Consider the following 21,468-nt stretch of genomic DNA (forward strand, 5'->3'; position numbering starts at 1 on the left):
ACTGAATTTTAGAATTGGACTAGACAGGAAGTTTTTCCTGACATCAAGTCTAAATTTGTTTCTTTGTGAATCCTATTTATAACTAGTGGTTTTCCCCCCTGGAGCCAAGCAGAAGAGATCTAGTCCATTTTCATAATAGTCCTTCAAATACTTATACAAAGTTATAATGTTTTCTCTAACTCTTCCCTTCTCCAGAAGGGGGTAGAGAAAAGGTAAAGAGACAGGGAAGAAGGAGGAGAGGGAGATGAAAATAGATTTATTAGATTATTTTTAAAAAATTTACCAGCCTCCCATTCACCCAGATTGCAGATCTAGGTGTCATCTTCAACTGTTTACCCTCACTCTGCCCTGTGTTCAATCACTTGTCAAGTCCTATAGTTTCTACCCTCATAATAACTCTTATGGTGGTGCTCCATGGTGCCTTGTTGATATGGGAGGGAGAGAAACCAAGGAAAGTCCTAAAGGAAAGACCCAAACTGATGATTAGTTTTTCAAGAGACAGGTTAGGGTGGACCAGGCTGGCACATTCTGTTGCCAGATGCTACTGATGTTCAAAGGTGGAAGGTCATACTGATGATTAGCCTACTGAGAGACAAGTTAGCATTTTTTGGTGTTGTGACATTCTGTTGCCAGATGTCACATGCTAGTGCTTGCCCAGAGTTGATGATGCACCATGATGCTTCACTGATACTTGAGGAAGTGAAACCAATTTAAGGTCAAGAGATTTCCGAAGCAGTCAGATCATCTCCAATCGTCCTGTTTCCCATCAATCAGGAACAATTCTGGTAAAGCAAGTGAGGATGCCTTATACAGCATTCCCCTTACTATAATAAACATGATTGTGCAATTCATGCCACCAATCCCTTGGTTGGTCAATGTGATCCTCTTTGATACTAAAGGACAAGTATGTCCCCTTCTCTCCTCTGAAGCTTCCATCCCCCTGGAGCAGATCCTTATCATTTCACACTTGAACTATTACAAAAGTTTGCTGACTGATCTGTCTGCCTCAGGTTTCTCCCCACTCCAATCCACCCCACAACTGATCTTTAGGATAGGTCTGACCATCTCATCTCTTTATTTGACAAACCCTTTGTTGTTGTTCAGTCATTCAGGCATGTCTGACTCTTTGTAACCCATGGTCCATGACACCAGACCCTTCTATCCTCTACTATCTCCTGAAGTCTGTCCAAGTTTATGCTCATTGCTTCTATGACACTATCTCTCCATCTTTTCCACTGCCTTTCCCTTCACCATTTGCCTTCAGTCTTTCACAGCATCAAGGTCTTTTTCAATGAGTCCCATCTTCTCATTATGAGACCAAAATGCTTAAGCTTCAGCTTCAGTATTTGACCTTCCAAGGAATAGTTTGAATTAATTTCTTTAAATATAACTGATCTGATCTTGCTATTCAAGGAATTTTCAAAATTTTTCTCCAATACCACAATTAGAAAGCTTCAGTTCTTCAGTGCCTATCGTTCCTTATAATCCAGTTCTCAGTCATAGATTGCAACTAGAAAAAACCCCATCAACATAGCTTTAACTATATAGACCTTTGTTGATTAGGTGATGTCTTTGCTTTCTAATATGTTGTCTAGATATGCCAGTGTTTCTTCCAAGGTAGCGATTACTGTCTGCATTATCTTTGAGTTCATGAATATAAAATCTGACACTGTTTCCATTTCTTTTCCTTTTATTTGCCAGGAAGTGATAGGACCAATTACTATGATCTTAGGTTCTTTTTAAATTTTTTGTTTAGCTTCAAACAAGTTTTTACAGTCTCCTTTTTCACCCTCATCAAGAGATTTCTGAATTCTTCTTCACTTTTTGCCATCAGAGTTGCATCATCTGCACATCTGAAATTGTTGATATTTCTCCCAGCAACCTTTATTCTGGTTTTTAATTAATCTAATCTAGCATTCCACAGTATACTCTGCATAAAAGTTAAATAAATATGGTGACATTAGGTAGCCTTAACATAATCCTTAATCAATCCTGAAATAATCACTTGTTCCATATTCAGTTTTAACTGTTGCTTCTTTTCCTGAATATGGTTTCCTCGGGAGATAAGTAAGATGATCTGATACTCTGATCTCTGAGGACTTGCCACATTTGGTTGTGATCCAAACAGTTAAATGCTTTAGTGAAGTCAAAGAAGCAGAATTAGATGTTTTCCCTTCCTTTCTCCATAATCCATAGATCCTGCACATGCTGGCAATTTGGTCTCTAGTTCCTCTACCTTTGTAAAAATCAATCTGCTCTTCTGGGTCATTTTTAGTTCACATATTGCAGAATCTTAAGTATAACTTGTTGGCATGTGAAATGAGTGCAACTTTAATAATTTGAACATTCTTTGGCATTGCCCTTCTTTAGAATTGGGACATAAACTTATCTTTTTTAATCCAGTGGTTACCTATTACCCAGAGATCAAATATAAAACAAATCTGTTTGGCACTGAAAATAACCTGACCCATTCCTACTTCTCCAGCCTTTTTACATCACACTCAATCTCACATACACAGTGACCCAGTGATTTTAGTCTTCTGTTTGTTCTTCACATAAGACACTGTATCTTTTGACTTGGGGCATTTTTACTTGCTGTCTCTCATACCTGGAATTCTCTCCCTTCTCATCTCTAGCTTTGTTCAACTCAACAAATACCCTGCCTTCTGCAAGGAGTCTCTTCCAGTCCTTCTTAATCTTAATGAGTCTACCCCCAATTTATTCTGTATGTATCTTCTTTGTACATAGTTGCTTGCATGTGGTTTCCCCTATAAAACTGTGAACTCCTTAATATCAGAGAGTCTCTATTGCCTTTTTTTATTTCCAGTTCTTAGTATAGTTTCTGGAACATAGAAACATTTAATAAATGCTATTTGACAGTTTTAGGGGATCTGTGATGGAGAATACCATCTATATCCAAAGAAAGAATTGTGGAATTTGAATGAAGACCAAAGATTATTATCTTCAATTTTTAAAAGTTGTCATATGTATTACATACTTTTGCTATCTCTAATGTTTACTTCTTCCTTTTCTTCTTCCACATTCAACTTGGATCTATGCATATCATGGAAGCAAATGTAAAGACTATATCAGAGTTCCTCCTTTTGGGGGGAGGGGGGAGGGAAGGGAGGCAGAAATGGAGAAAAAAATCTGAAAAAGTCAAAACCTTGCAAAAAATGATTGGTAGAAACTAACATTGTATGTAATTGGAAAACAAATAAAATACTTTTATATTTTTTAAAAAAAATAAATGCTGTTTGATTGATGCTTATGTGCCACACACACACTGTGCTAAGTTTTATAAGTGAACAAGACAGACCCCATTCCCAAGGAGGAAGTACATAAGGAGGGAACTGGAAGAGAGAGAGGTTAATTGGTCAGACACAATGTTGCAGGCATGAGGAATAATGAGAGCCTAGGCATGATTTATGTGAAAAATGGCTGACATCTATCCTGAAATGGTACCAATCAGGAAAAGAAGGTATTGATCTTAACATGCTCTCCACTCTTATATTGTACTTGTTAAAATGATTTTAGAACTCAAGTCTAAGACTTTCAATTTATCCCTGTTCAATTGAAGCTTAGTTTATCCTCCCATATTTTAGCTATCCCTCTCAGTTTTGTGTCATTTGAAAATCTGAAAAATGTGATATTTATGCCTTTATCCATGGCAACAGGTTGTATAACCATGCATTAGTCAATTAATTTTTCTCAGTCTCATTTTTCTCACCTGCAAAAAATGAATGACTATTATAGTACATACCTTACAGAGTTGCTGAAATGATAAATTTCTACTTAATATGAAAATTATGAACTATATAAATGCAATTATTATTACTATTATATAATTCCCCTAAACATGTATACATATGTGTGAATGCATGGATGTATATATGTGCATATGGGGTTACTCTTGTAATTTTACAAGTTTAGAAATTTTCTCCATAGATCTAGAATGCCAAATAACTTACAGTATTACAAAACATTGGAACTTTTGTACAGTAACTTACAGGCTAACAAAATATTCTGGGGCACTGGGAGAAATGTGATTTTTCTCTTGTATTAATTAATTTTTGAATCAGAACCAAGATTTTCCTCCTCCTCTACTTCCTTATCTAGAAATCAACCAGTGTGGGAAATTCTTTTCAAAGATTTACCCAAGCCAAGATCTAATCAGACAGTATAAGAAATTCTAAATTTGAGCTAATGAAAAGATTCCTGCTCATTGTGTTTACTTTTACATGTCTGAGAAAATGTGCATTCTCCATTTTTGTCAGAAAAGTGATATGACAATTGATGTCTCTTTCTAACACTTGGGTGATTCTACTTACATACATCAAGACCTTCACTGTAGTATCTCATTATAATGTTCATTCTCTTGTAATTATTAACCAATCAAAGTTGATTGTCACCTTTAGGTACAACTACTCTTCCAAATCATGAACCCAATCATCAGAAATGTCTTTAGCATTTGAGAGTGCCACTGACTTCTTGCTTTATTAAAAAATATTTTAGCCATATATAGAAAATGATTAAATTACCCCAAAACTACGTCTCTCAAACTTTTTAAATTCTACAGAATCTTGCCCATGGTCATATAGTAAAAAGATATCAGAGACAAAACTTGAATCCATATCGTCATGACTCTAAGACTAGTTTCCTGTCCAATAAACTTTTAAGTCTCTCATAAAGTTAATTGGGGCATATATGTACATATGTTTGCCTTAAAATATTCATATACAGATTTTTTTCTGCAATATTCAGAATCTCAGTTATATACCAAGAGAAGCTCACATTTATGTAGTATTTTATGGTTACCAAAAACTTCTCTCCCAACAATATTGTGAATTAACTAACATAAATATTATCACCTTCCTTTTGCATTGAGATGCAGCAAGGGTGAATGATTAATTTATGAGTCATAAAACTAGGAAGAGCTAGAGCTAGAACTTAAGCTCAGATTTTCTGACTCCAAGATTAGAACTTTTCTCATTTCACTTTACACAAAAGTGCATAAAGTCCTTTTAAAAATGCTACATATGCTCTATCTGCTAGATACTGTATCTACTATAATTAGAACAAATTTTATTGCCAATAATGTGTTTCATTATTCTTCTACATGAGATAAATCAGATAATGATAGTCTACCTTATACTGGGAATAAAAAATTAGAAGTAAAGTTATTTTGAATCCAATAATAATAGTATCCTTATATGTATGAAAAATGTTACTTTCTTAAAGACTTCCCCTTCTTCATTGGAAATCTCTGTTAGTTTTCTTTTCTTTTTTTAAATTTATTTAAGGCAATGGGGTTAAGTGACTTGCCTAAGGTCACACAGCTAGGCAATTATTAAATTCCTAAGGTAGAATTTGAACTCAGGTCCTCCTGACTCCAGGGCCAGTGCTCTATCCACTGCACCACCTAGCTGTCCCTGTTATTTTCTACTTTTATCAAAAGTAGCTTGGAGAGGAGACTAGGTGGCCCATGGGATAGAGCACCATCCCTGGAGTCAGGAGGACCTGAGTTCAAATCCAGCCTCAGACACTTAATAATTACCTAGCTGTGTGGCCTTGGGAAAGCCACTTAACCCCCATTGCCTTGCAAAAACCTAAAAAAAGGGGGGGGCTTAGAATCTGGATAAGTATACCAAAGTCTATGAACATATTTATTCAGTGAGCACAAAGTAACATTTGACAACTGATTTATGTAAATCTTTGCATTTGAGTATTTAAATTCAATTTAATTCAGCAAATATTCGATGCTTCGTATTTGTAAGACCACAATCCTGTAAACAAAGTAACATGCTTAGATCCTATAAGTCTTGCATTTTCAGTGATCTATTTGTTGTCTCAAAATGACTGTCCTAAATACATCTTAAACTCAAACCTGAATTTATTTTATTTCCCTCACAGCATTCATTCTTTCTAGCTTCCTTATTATTGTGTATGGTACCTCTCTCCTGCTAGTTATTCAGGCTTAAAATCTAGGTGTCTTTATAGACTCCTTACTGTATCCTTCTGCTTCATATCCAATCAGGTGCCAGTTTTTTTTAATTCAACCCTTGTCATATCTCTAATATATATGTATGCATATATATATATTATATATATATATATGCGCACATACATACACAGACACATATATCCTCTTTCCCTCTCTGAAATGCCTATCTCCCTTGTGGGCAGGGACTATCTTTTGACTTTCTTTGTATCTTCAGTGCTTGGCACAGTGCTTCCACATAGTTATGTTTATTGTCTGACTAACTATATAAAGTTGAGAAACCACTGCAACAATCTGATTCTGGTTTCCTCCCATCAATTTACCCTGTTCCAAAGCAAAATTCCCTTGAGATTAATTTTATTGTTATTTTTTTCTCCTCCTTTGACTCTTACTTTTCTTAGAGAACAGTGTGATATCAAATGCTCTCTGTTCTTCTGTTCAACCATTCTCTTAATTTCATGACATTAATTTTTAACATCCCTATATAAAGATGTGGTTTTCATTTCATTCTCTATTTCTGTTTTCCTCTCAGATATACTCGGTAGAAATCCTTAGCCTAGGGTCCATAAAAATGTGTGGGTTTTTAAATTGACAGTTGGTTTTTTTTAAGATTGTTGGTTTTCATTGTAACCCTATATACTTTATTCATTTTAAAACATTATTCTGAGAAGAGCTCCTTAAGCTTCACCAAACTGTAAAAGAGATCTATGATATAGTAAAAATCTAAGAATCCCTGCCCTAATCACTGATTCATGGGCTTTGCCTCTTGTTTTCTCTGCTTTCCATATTCTTGGGTTTTCTGAGGACATACACTTTAGTCTTGCCTCTACCCAACTTTTTAGCACATGACTTTGTTCTTATTTCTAATCAGCCCCCATACTAAAGTCATTAAAAACCTCTAACTTGTCCCCTTATCCCCACTTGAATCTGTTTCAACCCAGAAGCATGGCCAGACCCTCAATATGTTATTCAATGACTGCACTACTTAAAAATAGATTCACAGTGATAAATAATGAGTACTGCTCATCTTGCCTTCCCTTGTTGGGAAGTTCAATAACACCCAGACAAGATGGAGGATTGAATGGTAGATTTTTCAGCCAAATCTGAAGCTCTCCCAGGGGGAGTAAACAGAGTAATTCTTATATGCTCCTTGGAGAGGCCTTTCCCTTCCAGATGGCCTTTCACTTAAGATCCAGACCCAGTAATCTGCCTGAGAAAGTGTTTTTCCATAAGTACTTGACAGTTTATCTCTAGATCAATTCCCAACCTACTCTATGTCACCATTCTTTCACCTCTTTTTTCTTTCAGAGGAACTTCATTTGCAAGAATATTAATTTATCAAGGAGGCAGCATGGTACAATGAAGACTACTCTATAACCTAAGTTGGAGAATATTAGATCTATTGGGGGCTTTCTTCCTTATTAGGTTATTTCTTGTTATACTATCTTTCCTTTGGACTTATCTTCCTCCCTCTGTCTCATCTAGCCACACACCTGCAGAGGACTTAAACTCTCACTTTTCTCTAGTGGGTAATCATTCCCCGAAGGGTGACATCTGCTAAGAAAAGCTTACTTCTTAGCACCTCTACAATCTTGCTTCAATTGTCATCACTCAGTTGAAATTGCTCTCCTCAGAGTTACCAATGATCTCTTAATTGCCTTTTGATTCTCACAACTTCTTGAGCTTTCTGAAGTATTTGCTACTGTTGACAACCCTCTTTTCCTAGAGAGTGTCTCTTCTTTCTGGGTTTTCTTGACAGTTTTCTCTTCTCTTTCTCCCCTTATCCATTGGGCCATTTTGTTCCTCTCATTTTCCAAGACTGTCCTGTGCCCTCACCTTTTCTTTTTCTACTCTTATTTGTTGACATTAGCTGTAGTCCCTTTGCTCCCCACAACCCATTTTACTATCTGTTTCCCACATCTGAACCCGAGTAATATATCTCCAACTACTTATATATATATATCTTTTTCCTATCCTTTTCTTTCCCCTCTTTTCCCTTCCTTCCCTTTTTCTTTTTATTTATGATTGAAAGGATAGTTGCTCACCCTACTAGATTTAGAATCACACTTACCAGCATAGGAATGTTGACTTGCTTTGCTTCTTCCTGGGACTAGATCACTTCTCCTTAGGAAAACTGCTGCTGGACTTAATGTGGATTCCTGATCAGATCAGCCCACTGTAGTTCAGAACTACTGAACTCAAGATCATCTCTCTCTCCCTCTCTCTCTCTCTCTCTCTATATATATATATATATATATATATATATATATATATATATACATATATATATATATATGTATATATAACAGATTTCAGACTGGATGTCTTATAAACATCTTGAACTCTAAATGTTAAAATAGAGCCCGCCATCTTTCCCCCAAAATACCTCCTTCTTCTAAACATCCCTATTTTTTTTTATTTTATTTCAAACAACACTATCCTCCCAATTGTCTTTCTCTCTCAATCTTTTGGTCTTTAGCTCTTCTCTTCATTGTCTAGTCACTCTCCTCTTCATCTACTTCCCCTTTCACTGTAGTATATATTTCCAATGCTGGGCATCCATCAATAAATTAATTACGCAAGCATTTATTACCTTACTATATTCCAGTCATCATGTTAAGCACTGTGAATACAAGAAAAAAGTCTGAGCCTCCTCTCTCAAGGAGCTTATGTTCTAATGGAGGAAATGACAAATCATGCAAGATCAATGCAGAGTAAACGGAAGGTCATTTAGAATTACCAGCAAAGGTTTCCTGGAGGAAGTGATGTTTGAATTTCATAGGGAGAAAAACAGAAAAAGAGTCTAGATAGGCAGGAGGAAGAATGAGTCAAACTTCAAAGAGGGCTTAAGAATGAGATTCAACTTGAAGGTGGAGATATCCCACATTGCCATTGTATTCCTGGAAAATAGATTTGTGTTCAGGTGCAGTGGAATTTAGTTTTATGTGTTTTATGAGATTGGGCAATCAGAGAAAATCTTGAAGAATCTCTCATCTAGTCAACTTCCAGAGAGTTTGGATAGCCCAAGAGAGTGCTTGGAAGGTACCCAGACAGGCTGACTGTTGTGTTTGGGTGATCAGGAGGAATACGTGGAACATACTCCGGGGCTGTACAGTTTGATAAGCAAAGGAACTCAAGAAACCACCCCAAAGGACAAATCCTGAAAACTTAGACCTATTCTTCAATGGAAGAAAATGAACTTTTAACTGAAAAGAAGCATTTTAAATATTCCTACCCCCCTACACACACACACACACACACACACACACACACACACACACACACACACACAGAGGTGAGCAGTTATTTGATTTGCAAACATCTCAACCGACAAGACCATGAGGAAGGTATGTAAGTGCTATGATTCAAAATAAAAAAAGAAGACTAAACAATGGAGCAACAATGATAAGAGTATTTAACGCTTTGGGATTTACAAAGCACATTACAAATTTTATCTCATTAATACTCACAATGACCTTGGGAGGGAGGTGATATCATTATCCCAATTTGCATATGAGGGAGATGAGGAAGAGAGAGGTGCAGTGACTGGTCCTGGCTCACCTACCTAATAAAGGCCTGAAGTTAGATTTGAATTCTGCTCTTCCTAACTTTAGATCTGGCATGAGATTATCCACTATGTCATTTCTCTGCCTCAAAAAGAAGTGACAAAATGGGGACCTCAGTCTAGAATCTCTCTTAAACCTTCACTATTCCAGAATTTCCTAGCAATGAATATATTTAAGAGGAAGAGACTCAGAAAATGAAGTAAAAATCAAAGGATAAACTAAAGGCTTAAATGATCCATGCACTTTGTGATGATAGTTGAAAGGTAACTGAATTTTCTATGATTATCTCTGCAAGGACCAAGAAAAGGGTAGCAGCTGGCTTGAGGTTTCTGTGCTCCCTTCAGTCCATAGCCAAGGAGAAATATATTGTTCTTCAGAACTTTGGATCTGTTTTTGCTAAGTAAGTACCAAGCATTTGAAAGAAGAGTAATGCCAAACTTTCACCATGGGAATCATAGCTCAGTAACTTCAAAGACAAGTTGAAAAGGCAAATTAATATTGTAAAGTTAACTTTCCAAATGGCATGGAGGAGATAGTTAAAAAAGATGGAATGGGGAAAATTTCAAATCCAAAGATAGCAGATAGGGAAAAATGTACCAAATGGACCTTCTACCCCAATATTTCTTTTAGATTCCTAGAACCTGGATCACTATCAGTACAGAATCAGTGAACAACCACAAGGTTCTATTTTATTCTGAATCTTCTCCCAGCCATAAGAATTGAACTTATGACATCAAAAGTCATGAGAATGAGCCAGTTTGTTGCTGCTCCCCATATTAGTTCATCAAAATTTCAGGGAGGAGATTAGAAAAGTATCTAAAGTGGATGATCATGAGGCCCTCTTCTAGCAGTGTATTACCAACATTTATACATGGTGATGGAGCCTCCATCTCTGAAAAGAATTACTTTTAAAGACCTGGAGATTCAATATTTTCAGATCAAGTCCTTTGTTTCTCAATATCTTTTAAAAAATGATTTTTCCTTTTTTTCCCCCCTTCTTCCATGGTTTTTTATTTCCCTTCATTGATCTATGGAGTTCTCCCTTTCTATGATAGGGATGGATGTGAAGGTGATTTTGGGCTGTCTTATCTCCCTTGAATTCTCTTTTAGGCAATTATTCTTTTTCATTACTAAAATATCATGTGATTAATTCTGAGTGGTTGAACACAGTAGAAAGAGTTGGAGAAAATTGTGGGTTTGTTAATAATGGCCTTGAATGGATGATGAATGCAAACAAGTACTACTAGCAAACTGAGTATAGTTTTGGGTCACCATATTTTATTAGATTCATTCCACAATATTAATTTTTTTTAGGTTTTTGCAAGGCAAACGGGGTTAAGTGGCTTGCCCAAGGCCACACAGCTAGGTAATTATTAAGTGTCTGAGGCTGGATTTGAACGCAGGGACTCCTGACTCCAGGGCCAGTGCTCTATCCACTGAGCCACATAGCTTCCCCCACAATATTAATTTTTAAAGTATTTTTGGCATTAAAAACAAAATTGTGTTGAATATTGTGTTTCATTGAGAATATAGGAGACAGTGTATTTAGGTAGAGGCAGAGTTAGATTTTGAGTCAGAGAATCAGGCCTTGCATCCTTTCCATCTTATGAACTGTGAGTTTTAGCAAGTTGTTTAACCTCTTAGTGCCACTTTCTCCATTTGCAAATTGAAGATGACACAAATCATATCCCTTCTTATTCTCAATCTAGTCTAACTTATTTATTCTAACAATGTGAGTAGCCAATGGAATTAAATTTTTTTCCTGATTGATAGTCAAAAAGATTTTTTCCTTTCACTGAATCTTTTTGAATTTATTAATAATTTCATTTTAATCATCTTACTACTATGTGCCAAAGAACTACTGAGAATTTACTTTTATGTGTCAAAATGTTTTTCAATTTTTTTTTAATTGCTGGAGTGACACTGTTGAAAGTTCACTGTATCTGGTACATAATTGAAGAGACTCCATGACAATGAAATGTTTGAAAGACTGTGTCTTCTCTGAGACTTGATTATGTATTATTTTGATAGGTTTTACAAATCTTACCTACTGTTATTGTGGTTGATGTGATGAGAATATTCTACAGGGATAGGATGAGGCTGATTCATCTACTCCCTCTCCAAGAAAGATAAAAAAAGAGGAGAGTTTAGTATTGACATGAAGTCCTATTACAGAAAATGAAGCTGGAAATATGAGAAAACAGAAGAAAACTCTAAATATAAGAAACAAAGAAAAACCTAAGAAAGAAACTCAAAAGAGAGAAATTACATAATAAACACAAGTAGACTCCAATTATAGTTGGAAGAAATAAAATGAGAGATTTTAAAAAATGAAATGAGTCCTTAAAAAAATTAGGAGGATAAATTCCTGAAAGCGTAAGGTGGGATATGTCAAATGTAGTGGACCCATGGTGAGGACACTTGGGGTTGGAAGGAGGAAGGAATATGAAGTATTGGCAAAAAAGAAAATAGATATAAGAAAATATTGGCCCTGTTTTTGTCAAATGCAGATGCATTTTAGCATTTCCAAAGAGTTGTCTGTTAAAAGGATTACATAGGAACTAGTAAAATGTATCCTGAAAAATTGTGCCTTATCAGAGGAAAAAGATGAACTTTCAACAAAAGAGGCATTTGAAAATCCTCTTGAAAAGAAACAAATACCGAAGGGAGCAATTATTTAACTCACAAACACATTCTACTGCTGACCAGAAATAAGTGAGGAAATTTGAGGCCTTCCTAGTGAGAGAGGTGTCTGAAGATGAAGTGAGGGGCATTCTAATAGAGAAAGCAACAACAATTCAGACCAGAGGCAGCAGACAGTGGAATGTGGACGATCAGTCTACCAGTACTACTCAAGTGAATCACTATGGAAAGCTATAGGGTCCTTTGCAAGGGGCCATTCTCCTCATCCATCAAATGAAGGCTTTGAAGACTAATTAGGGCACGGCATGGAAGTAATGGAAGCAATGAAGCAGTAACAAGGAAATGATGTGGAGAAATAGGCAAGGCTATAGGAAAACCCCCTGGGAACTTTCGACCTCATACTCCCCCCTGAAAATACAGTGTGTGGAGCAGAAAGTGCATAGAGAAGTGAGAAGAGTCAGGAGAACAATTTATATAATAACCACGACTGTGTAAAGATGAAGAACTTTGAAAAACTTAAGGACTCTCCTAAATACAACGACTGCCCAAAAGTCCAGAGGTCACCCTCATGGAAGGATGTACCCAAGGTACAGAATTTTTGGACCTGATCAAATGGGGAGTTTGTCTTGTTTGACTACCACTAACTTGCATTTGTATAAACCTTTAATATTTGTAAAGCTTTGCATAGAGTAACTCATTTGGTTCTCACTATAACCCTGGAAGTTAGGTGCTATTGTTATTTCACTTTTACAGCTAAAGAAATATTTAGTGACTTGTTTCAGGGTTACCCAGTTCAAGAGTATCTGATTAAAATTCATATCCTCCTCACTCTAAGACCTCTATTCAATCTATTCTATGTTCTAATTGACTATGGATATATCCTATATGGGCTTTTTTTGTTTGTTTGTTTTCTTTTTCCAATTTGGAGAGGGTATTTAGAGTGAGAGAAAGCAAATGCTTGCTAATTAAAAATAATTAAAAATTAAAAATGTCTAAGAATCTTCTGATCAATTCTATAGTATCCTTTAAAAGTGCAGAGAGAGAAGGTCTTTGAGTTTGTATTACATTTAGAAGGGCTGTCAGAATATCACAGAATGAGACAAATGGACAAAGTATTGATATGTAACAAAACTATATAATGGCTCCTGTCCTTGGGTGAAGAACACAGATGTTTTCTCAGTTACTTAGAGTTCATATACTTGAAGACATTTGCAACCAGAATAATAGAGAGAAAGGTAGGTAGTGGGAACTGACTAGCTTTAAGACCTCTCCTCAATTATTGATCTCTAAGACCAAGATAAGAGATTCTTTTGGATCAACTATATTGCACTGCAGAAGCTTGTGGCAAGACTAATAAAAGATGTTACAGTAGGCAGATTCATTCTCCCTTTGGGGACAAAGGAGTAGGACTCCAGAAATCAAAACAGCCCATTTTTTAGCATAGCACCAAAGAAACCACAACCCAAGAGGCAGCGGTGTGTTTTGCTGTGGATTAATAACCTATAGACTTGGTGTGCTCCTGAGAATAATACCCAAATTAAGAGGCATGGAAGAAACATCTTGGTGAATAGAGCAGTAGACTCAGCATTAGGAATACCTGGGTTCAAATCCAACCTCAGATATTTGCTTTGTAGCTCTTGGCAAATTACTCAACTTATAGTGTACCTCACTTTCCTCCTCTGTAAAATGAAAGCCTTGGATGCAATGAACTTTAAGGTGCCTTTCAGTTCTATTATTTTTATAGCTGATGTCCAGTAGACTGGCAAAACAATTGATAGAGAGTCAAGGTATGACTGCCCCAGATTCTGGAGAACCTAACTTCTCCCCTACCAATCTTTTTTGTATCCTTCTCATTTTTGGCTTATGTTCAGCTGAATTGAACAGAAGACCACACATTACAACTGTGTTTCAGTCATTTTCATAAAGAATACATTCAACTTATGCCTTAAAAATTGAATATTTTGGTTATTTTAGTGTGGCCTTGAAATTCCCTAGGGAAACTGTGAGTGTCAGTAAGAGGAATGTGGACAACATGACTTTACAACTGGAGTGCCAACATTTATTGGAACAAATTCCAGTCTATTCAAAACACAAGCAGACTATTGTAAAGAGTACTTAGAGGTTCATACTTAGATGCCCTGACAATCTATATCACTGATTAGGAAACCAGTAAGGAGGTAGAAGCAAGTGGTGACCATCAAAGAATTATGGGTCCAGAGTTTTGCTGGTAAATATGTAATAATATTTAATAATTTAATAAATAAAATAATAATTTTAATAATAATAGTAATGTGGCCAGGGATAACAAGAAAGAGATGGATAGCAGGGCACTTTTAAAAGTTTAATCTATAATATTAACATTCTCTTTCACATATATATCATATAACATATCACTTTCATAAAACAGAAAACCAAATCCAAATTTTCAATATGTGCTGATATCTGAGGTATAAATGCTCACATTGAAAATTTAACATCTGACTTATGGGAATTATTTTGAGCTTACTTCTGCACAACCCTATATGAATCCCTCAACATGATAGATGGATCTAGAGAGATACAATTTCAGGGAATCTCCAACATTACCCCTAAAGAGTATCATCTGAAGAGGAAAACCAGTCTGAGACTTGCATGAACAAGATGTGAGATATGCTTAAGAACCAATGCATATCATTCAACTCAAAGATTCTTCTTGAAGTGCTATTAGAAAACTATCCTCTTAAAAACCACCCAACAGAATTGATGGTCACTTTTCATCATCATTTTGTCTCACAGACCATAGACATCAGTCATAGACATGATATGGAAGAAGACTGGGAAAATTCAGATAAAAATGGATTATGAAATACAAAAAAAAAGCTAAAATGGGTACTACTTGGGTTCAAGATACCTTAAACTACCTTGCTAGATAGTTAACATTTCAATGTTGCACATGTACACTGGATGTTATCAGATTCCACAGTAAAGGAAAACAAGATGATCAGTAGAATTCTACCAATTTCAATGGATATCTTAAAATATTTCTTGAATCCTTGCCATTTTTGAGTTGCTCATGGAGAGGGTAATTGGGGATATGAGCAACTTAATAAAGTAAGATGATCCACTAGTATTTAGAAAGACATTACAAACTTGAAGTCCTGAGGATCACTCCTCTCTTTCTTGGTCTGTATGTATTTCACCTTCATCAAGTAGTTGGTATCCTTATTCTAATCATCCAAGGACTGATTGAATGTTTCACAATTTACTTCCAATTGGTGGAAGTGGACTTCATGGATTCTCAACCATATTTTTAAAATTTTACAATTTTACAATTTTCCCCTAATTTTGCTTCCCTCTCCCAAACCCCACAGTAGGTCATCTGTTAGTCTTTACAGTGTTTCCATTCCATACATTGATCTAAATTGAATGTGTTGAGGGAGAAATCATATCCTTAAGGAAGGGAAAATAAAATAGAATATAAGAGATAGCAAAATTACATAAGATATTTTTTTTTAAATTAAAGTTAATAGGCTTTGGTCTTTGTTCAAATTCCACAATTCTTTCTCTGGATATAGATGGCATTCTACATTGCAGATACCCCAAAATTGTCCCTGATTGTTGCACTTATGAAATGAGCACATCCATTAAGATTGATCATCACCCCCATGTTGCTGTTATGGTGTACAATGTTCTTCTGGTTCTGCTCATTTCTCTCAGCATCAGTTCATGCAAATCCTTCAGGCTTCTCTGAATTCCCATCCCTCCTGTTCTATTAGAACAATATAACAATTATTATTATAATGTACACATACCACAATTTGTTCAACTATTCCCCAGTTGATGGACATTCACTCAATTTCCAGTTCTTTGCCACCACAAACAAGGCTGCTACAAATATTTTTGTACAAGTGATATTTTTATCCTTTTTCATGATGCCTTCAGGATATAGACCCAGTTAGTGGTATTGCTGGATCAGAGGGCATGCAAATTTTTATTGCCCTTTGGGCATAATTCCAAATTGCTCTCCAGAAAGGTTGGATGAGTTCACAGCTCCATCAACAATGCATTAGTGTCCTAGATTTCCCACATCCCTTCCAACATTGATCACTGTCCTTTCTGGTCATATCGGCCAGTCTGAGAGGTGGTACCACAGAGATACTTTAATTTGTATTTCTCTAATAAGTAATGATTTAGAGCAATTTTTCATATAACTATCAATTTCTTTGATTTCCTCATTCATAAATTGTCAATTGGGGAATGAATTTTTTAAAATAAATATGACTCAGTTCTCTATATATTTCAGAAATGAGACCTTTGTCAGAAATAATAGTTGTAAAAGTTGTTTCACAATTTTCTACATTTCTTTTGATCTTGGTTACAGTGGTTTTGTCTGTGCAAAAAAAACCTTTTTAATTTAATGTAACCTCAACCATATTTTAATGTATTATTTATCATAGCTTTGGACAAATCTATCCTACAGGGACAGTACTTTTGATTCCAAATTATTTATTCCCTGACTACTAATAATACTTTAACTTATAATTGGTCAAGGTTATTGTAGCTACTGGCTACTTGAGATTGGTTCTGCCTATGAGGAATCATTATTGAAGAAATTACAACACATAAGAAAATGGTAGGTACAGAAAGACAGAGATAAAGAACAGTCAAGCTGAGCTTAAATGGACCAACAAGTCAGAGAAGACTGGCAGCCCTGAATGAGAGTCCAACCCAGGTTTTTATGTCTTGCATCCAGAGGGCAAAAGGTAAACTCCCTTCCCCTTACTGCACCCAGAATTAGTTAGAAGGTAAAGCTTAAGGAGATCAGGATACAAATTCTACATTAAACCAATGGTAGTCAATTTACACCAAGAATGGGGTTCTCCGCCCAATCTGACAAGATTAGCAGCCTTTAAGATTACAAATTTTGTTTCTGTTACAGTCATAATTCTCTATATCTTTTCCATGGTAGTTAATTTACATCTCAAGAGTGAGTGGTACTCAATTTATACCTCCACCCAATTTCTACATTCACAATTCTCTTCCTCTTTCCCCTGCATTAGTTATGACCAATCTCTAGCAAGCAGTCTTCAATTTAACATTTAGTCAGAATGTATCAGTGAGTTGCCTATCCATATTGGAATTAGAACTCTATCAACAGTCTCAGAATTTATCAATAATATCTCATTTCAAAGTCAGAAACTTTAGTTTATAAATGGGATAAAGTCTAATTGTCGGCAAGCATCTTTGTAAAAATGGAAATGGGCCACTGTTAACCATTGTTTTCTTGGTTTAAATCTACTTTAAGGTCCTCTGGGACTAGTTTCAACATAAAGCACAAAAGGCTACATGGATTTCTACAAGTCTCCACTGTTACATGTACCATATCATTCAGATTAGAGTAAAAGGTGATATAGCAGCGCTACTTATGGTTTCTTGCTATTTATCTTGCATTCTATTTCAAATATAGGGAGCATTAAATAAGTGAATTACTAGATTAAGAAGCCTGATAAGAAGCTTGATCAAGAATTCTTTGGGACTTTGACCAGCTACGCCTTTGGGACTTCCTGGAAGATAAATTTTACTAATTGTGAATACTCCCAAGGCATAGCTGGTCAACTTCCTCTGTTTTGAGGACTGTTTGGGGGGGGGGGCAGGAGTGGGGAACCAACTCTTTACACTATCCTATAAAAAGATATAAAAGGAAGACATCTGACCCTTTAGGGATTTTTGTTGTTCCACCCTCCCCCCACTGCCCCCCGACATTTTTTTCCTCAGAGAGATCCTGGGAGAATAGCAGGTCAGAAAAAGGTTCCTCCAAAAGCCATTAGTAGTTGCCTTGAGTCAGAATTACATAGGAAGTTGCATGTGCTCCTCTCTCAAAGAGAAGTTCATAGAGGCACAAGAATGGACCTGTCATCTCTGACTAATCCCTAATCCCTTGAATCAAGAGACAGCAGCATTGGGGGATCCTTGAGAGATCTCAGAGTCCCCAGTGTCTATTTGACCCCCCCCAAAAAAAACTTTTGCCAGAAACTTTCCCTTTTAAAGGACCGAGCACATTTGTACTGCAAAGAAAATCAATCAGACAAATAAAATCAGAAGAGACAAATTGTGATTGATAGATAGATAGATAGCATTTATTTAAAACTTTAAACAACATCAAAGTTACTATGTATTTTATCGCATACAGCTAGCGTACAACAAAGCATGTTCTGGAACTAAATGAAATACAAAAGATTTAAACCTTTTCTTACAAATAATTTTCAAATTTGTTGATGGGATGACAAATCTTCTTTACTTAAATCTGATACGGCAAAAATAATCATAAACTTTTTTTGCACATGGGTAAAGGTGGGTAGACCAATACTAAAAATCAGTGTCTGCCTCTTAGCAACATTGCTGTTACCAAGGGGCTCCAAGATCTGGTGTTATATTGAAAGTTGGAGAAAGAGTACATTTCAAATATAATTTTAAAATGAGTACAAAGATTTTTTGTTTTTTTTTGTCAGAAAGGAGTATTAGGCAGATTAAAAGGAAGTCGTTTCAGTGACCTATGAAACCTTGGAATAGATATAGCTGTGGTATATCAATATAGATCTGTTTTTTGATAAAAACGCGATCATCCTGTAGAGTTTGAGTTGTGATATTGATCTGCAATTATGCCCCAGTCTTTTTAACTGTGAAGGTGTGCTGTGTGTGAAGATAGGTCACTGAGAGATCCGGAAGTGTAAAAACGAGTACCAGAATGGATGTTTGAAAGTAAAAAAAAAGTGCTGAGCCATGGAATATATTGAAAAGAAACAAGAGCGCCCAAAGCCAGCACTTGGCAGCAAGATCTTAGTTAAGTCATTTGGTGAGAATGTACAAAACATCACTACGCCCAAAAGCTTAATTAATGCTGCAGTTACGTGATCGTAACTACTGGCTCACCGGAAACTAAAAATTGATTACAACTTAAGAGAGGATTCTGTTCAAAATAAAAAGAGCGCACCTTTAAAATTAAACTCAATTGTGGCAGTTTTTTTAGACTTTGTTTCTCCTTTCCTTGTTATAAATTGAAAATAATTTGATGCAGTACTCCATCTTCAGCTTACTAATATAGTATACCAGAACAAAAAAAAATGGCAAAATGCTCTAATTCAAAAACCACTAAAAACAAAAAATAAATAGCCGCAATCAGCTAGCAGTGCATCCATAATATAAATTGCCTTAGCGAAGCCACTTAATTAATTAATTAATTAATTTTTTTTTAAATCTTTGCAGGGCCAAGCATTTCTCACCACACAGATGCCCTTTACATGTATCAAATTTTCCTTTTTAAAAGCGAAAAGGTTTAAAGGGAGGGATTATTTTTATGACCCTCTACAATAATCACTTAAATACTCATGCGCTGTGTACAATACTGAAACCATTAATTTTATTGAATACAGACGGCGATGCTATTACCTATATGAGTGAAACTGGTTTACAGTCCAGACCATTGAGAAAATTTTCCTGCTGCATGAGATAACATGCTTCCCATTGCACAGGCTACTTATGATTTATATAACAACGCACGCAAGAATTACAACAGAAGTCAGATGAAAGATGAAAGAATTGTACTGATCACAGAAAACCAAGGCGCAGGGACCGGCCACCCCTGTCTTGATGCCAATTTATTGCCTAATTTAACCTAATTTCCAGAAAGATTTTTTTAGCTTTGTTTTGTTTTGTTTTAGGTTATTTTTGCATAAATTTATATAACATTGGGAAATTTTGTCTTTAGAAATCTCCAATAATTTGGGGTGGTTTGAATTAGGAAAAATAAAAATTTTATTATAATTGTTAGAAATCATACTCTTGGGAATATGCCATTTATTGCCTAATTTAGTCTAATTTCCAGAAAGAGGATTTTCCCCCCCTTTGTTTTAGGTTATTTTTGTATAAATTTATATAACAGGAAATTTTGTCTTTAGAAATCTCCAATAATTTCGGGTAGTTTGAATTAGGAAAAGTAAAGATTTTATTATACTTATTAGAAATCATAGTCTTGGGAATATGCCAGTTTATTGTCTAATTTTCTCTGATTTCCAGAAAGATGATTTTTTTTGGCTTTGTTTTGAGGTTAATTTGGTATAAATTTTGCATAAATAAAACATTGGGAAATTTTGTCTTTAGAAATCTCCAAAATTTTGGGGTAGTTTGAATTAGGGGAAAAAACTAATATGTTTAATAGAAATCATAGTCTTGGGAATAAAAGGGACTAGCTGGTTCAGATAAGAAACACTTCTTTCTCCCTTCCATCCAAATACCACTAGCTGAACCACCTTCCATTTCTGAACATCAAACTGATCAAAATAAAATCGGTCCTTGATTGGGGGGGGAGGGGGCGGGACTTTGTGATTTGAAAAGGGAAGGAGTAAAATAATAGAATCCAAAGAGAAGGACAAACCAAAAAGGGGGCAAAGGAAAAATAATACCCTTGGCCGGCCCTGCGCCTAAGTGATCTGGGTTTTCATAATTGCACGCATGATGATGACATTATTTAGCCGTGTGGAATGAAGGAACAAGCTAGGATAACTGTAGATATATGATGACATTTAGCTTCGCCTTTTTTTATAATAGGGCGCAAAGGTGTGAGGCCAGTTTGGCCCACTTTAGAAATCAGCAAATTCCTTTGCGCATTTCTCGGTAAGAGAAACACGGATGTCCTCTTCTTCGTAATCATCGAAGTTGCTGGTATCGCCAGCCCCTCGGTAGCGGGGGACGAATGGAGCCTCCACCTAAATTGAAGAAGCAAAAGAAAAAAGTGAGAAGAAAAATGGAATAGGTGCTTGATGTTTGTCCATTCCTAAGATTGGAAAGAACTTGTTTTTTATTCTATGGCATATCACCATCTTTATGCGTTATCTAAAGTTGGGATTCCTAACTTTTTTTGTGTGTGTCATACCCATGGACCCTTTATCAGAATAATGATTTTTAAATGCATAAAATGAAATGTATTATAGAGGAAACCAATTATACTGAAATTCAATTATCAAAACATAGAATAGTTCATAATCTTTTTATAAATGACATAGCTAACACAGAACCAGCTCACATTTAGATGATTTCTTAAATTTTCCCCCCAAAGAAATATACTCACAAGGCTAAATGGCTTCATTAATTACTGACTATCTCAAAAATATGAAAAAAAAAGCTGTCTTTAAGGTTGTAAAAAACCAAACTCTTTGGCTGGAAAACAATACTCTGCTGCATACAAATTATTTTTCAATGGGTATTTAAAAAGCAAAAGAGCAG

At 35.7% G+C, this 21,468-nt stretch overlaps 1 protein-coding gene across 1 annotated transcript in view; it reads right to left on the reverse strand.

Moving 5' to 3' along the window:
• Positions 1 to 20,742: 20,742 nt before the first annotated feature.
• Positions 20,743 to 21,468, reverse strand: part of PRKACB (protein kinase cAMP-activated catalytic subunit beta) — a 33,236-nt gene continuing 32,510 nt past the window's right edge. The window contains exon 10 of the mRNA XM_074221806.1: positions 20,743 to 20,951. Within this exon, the coding sequence (XP_074077907.1) occupies positions 20,826 to 20,951 (126 nt within the window). The 3' untranslated portion in view covers positions 20,743 to 20,825. The remainder of the gene's footprint in view (positions 20,952 to 21,468) is intronic.

The sequence above is a fragment of the Macrotis lagotis genome, chromosome 2 (genome assembly GCF_037893015.1).
Source record: "Macrotis lagotis isolate mMagLag1 chromosome 2, bilby.v1.9.chrom.fasta, whole genome shotgun sequence".
Taxonomy (NCBI): domain Eukaryota; kingdom Metazoa; phylum Chordata; class Mammalia; order Peramelemorphia; family Peramelidae; genus Macrotis; species Macrotis lagotis.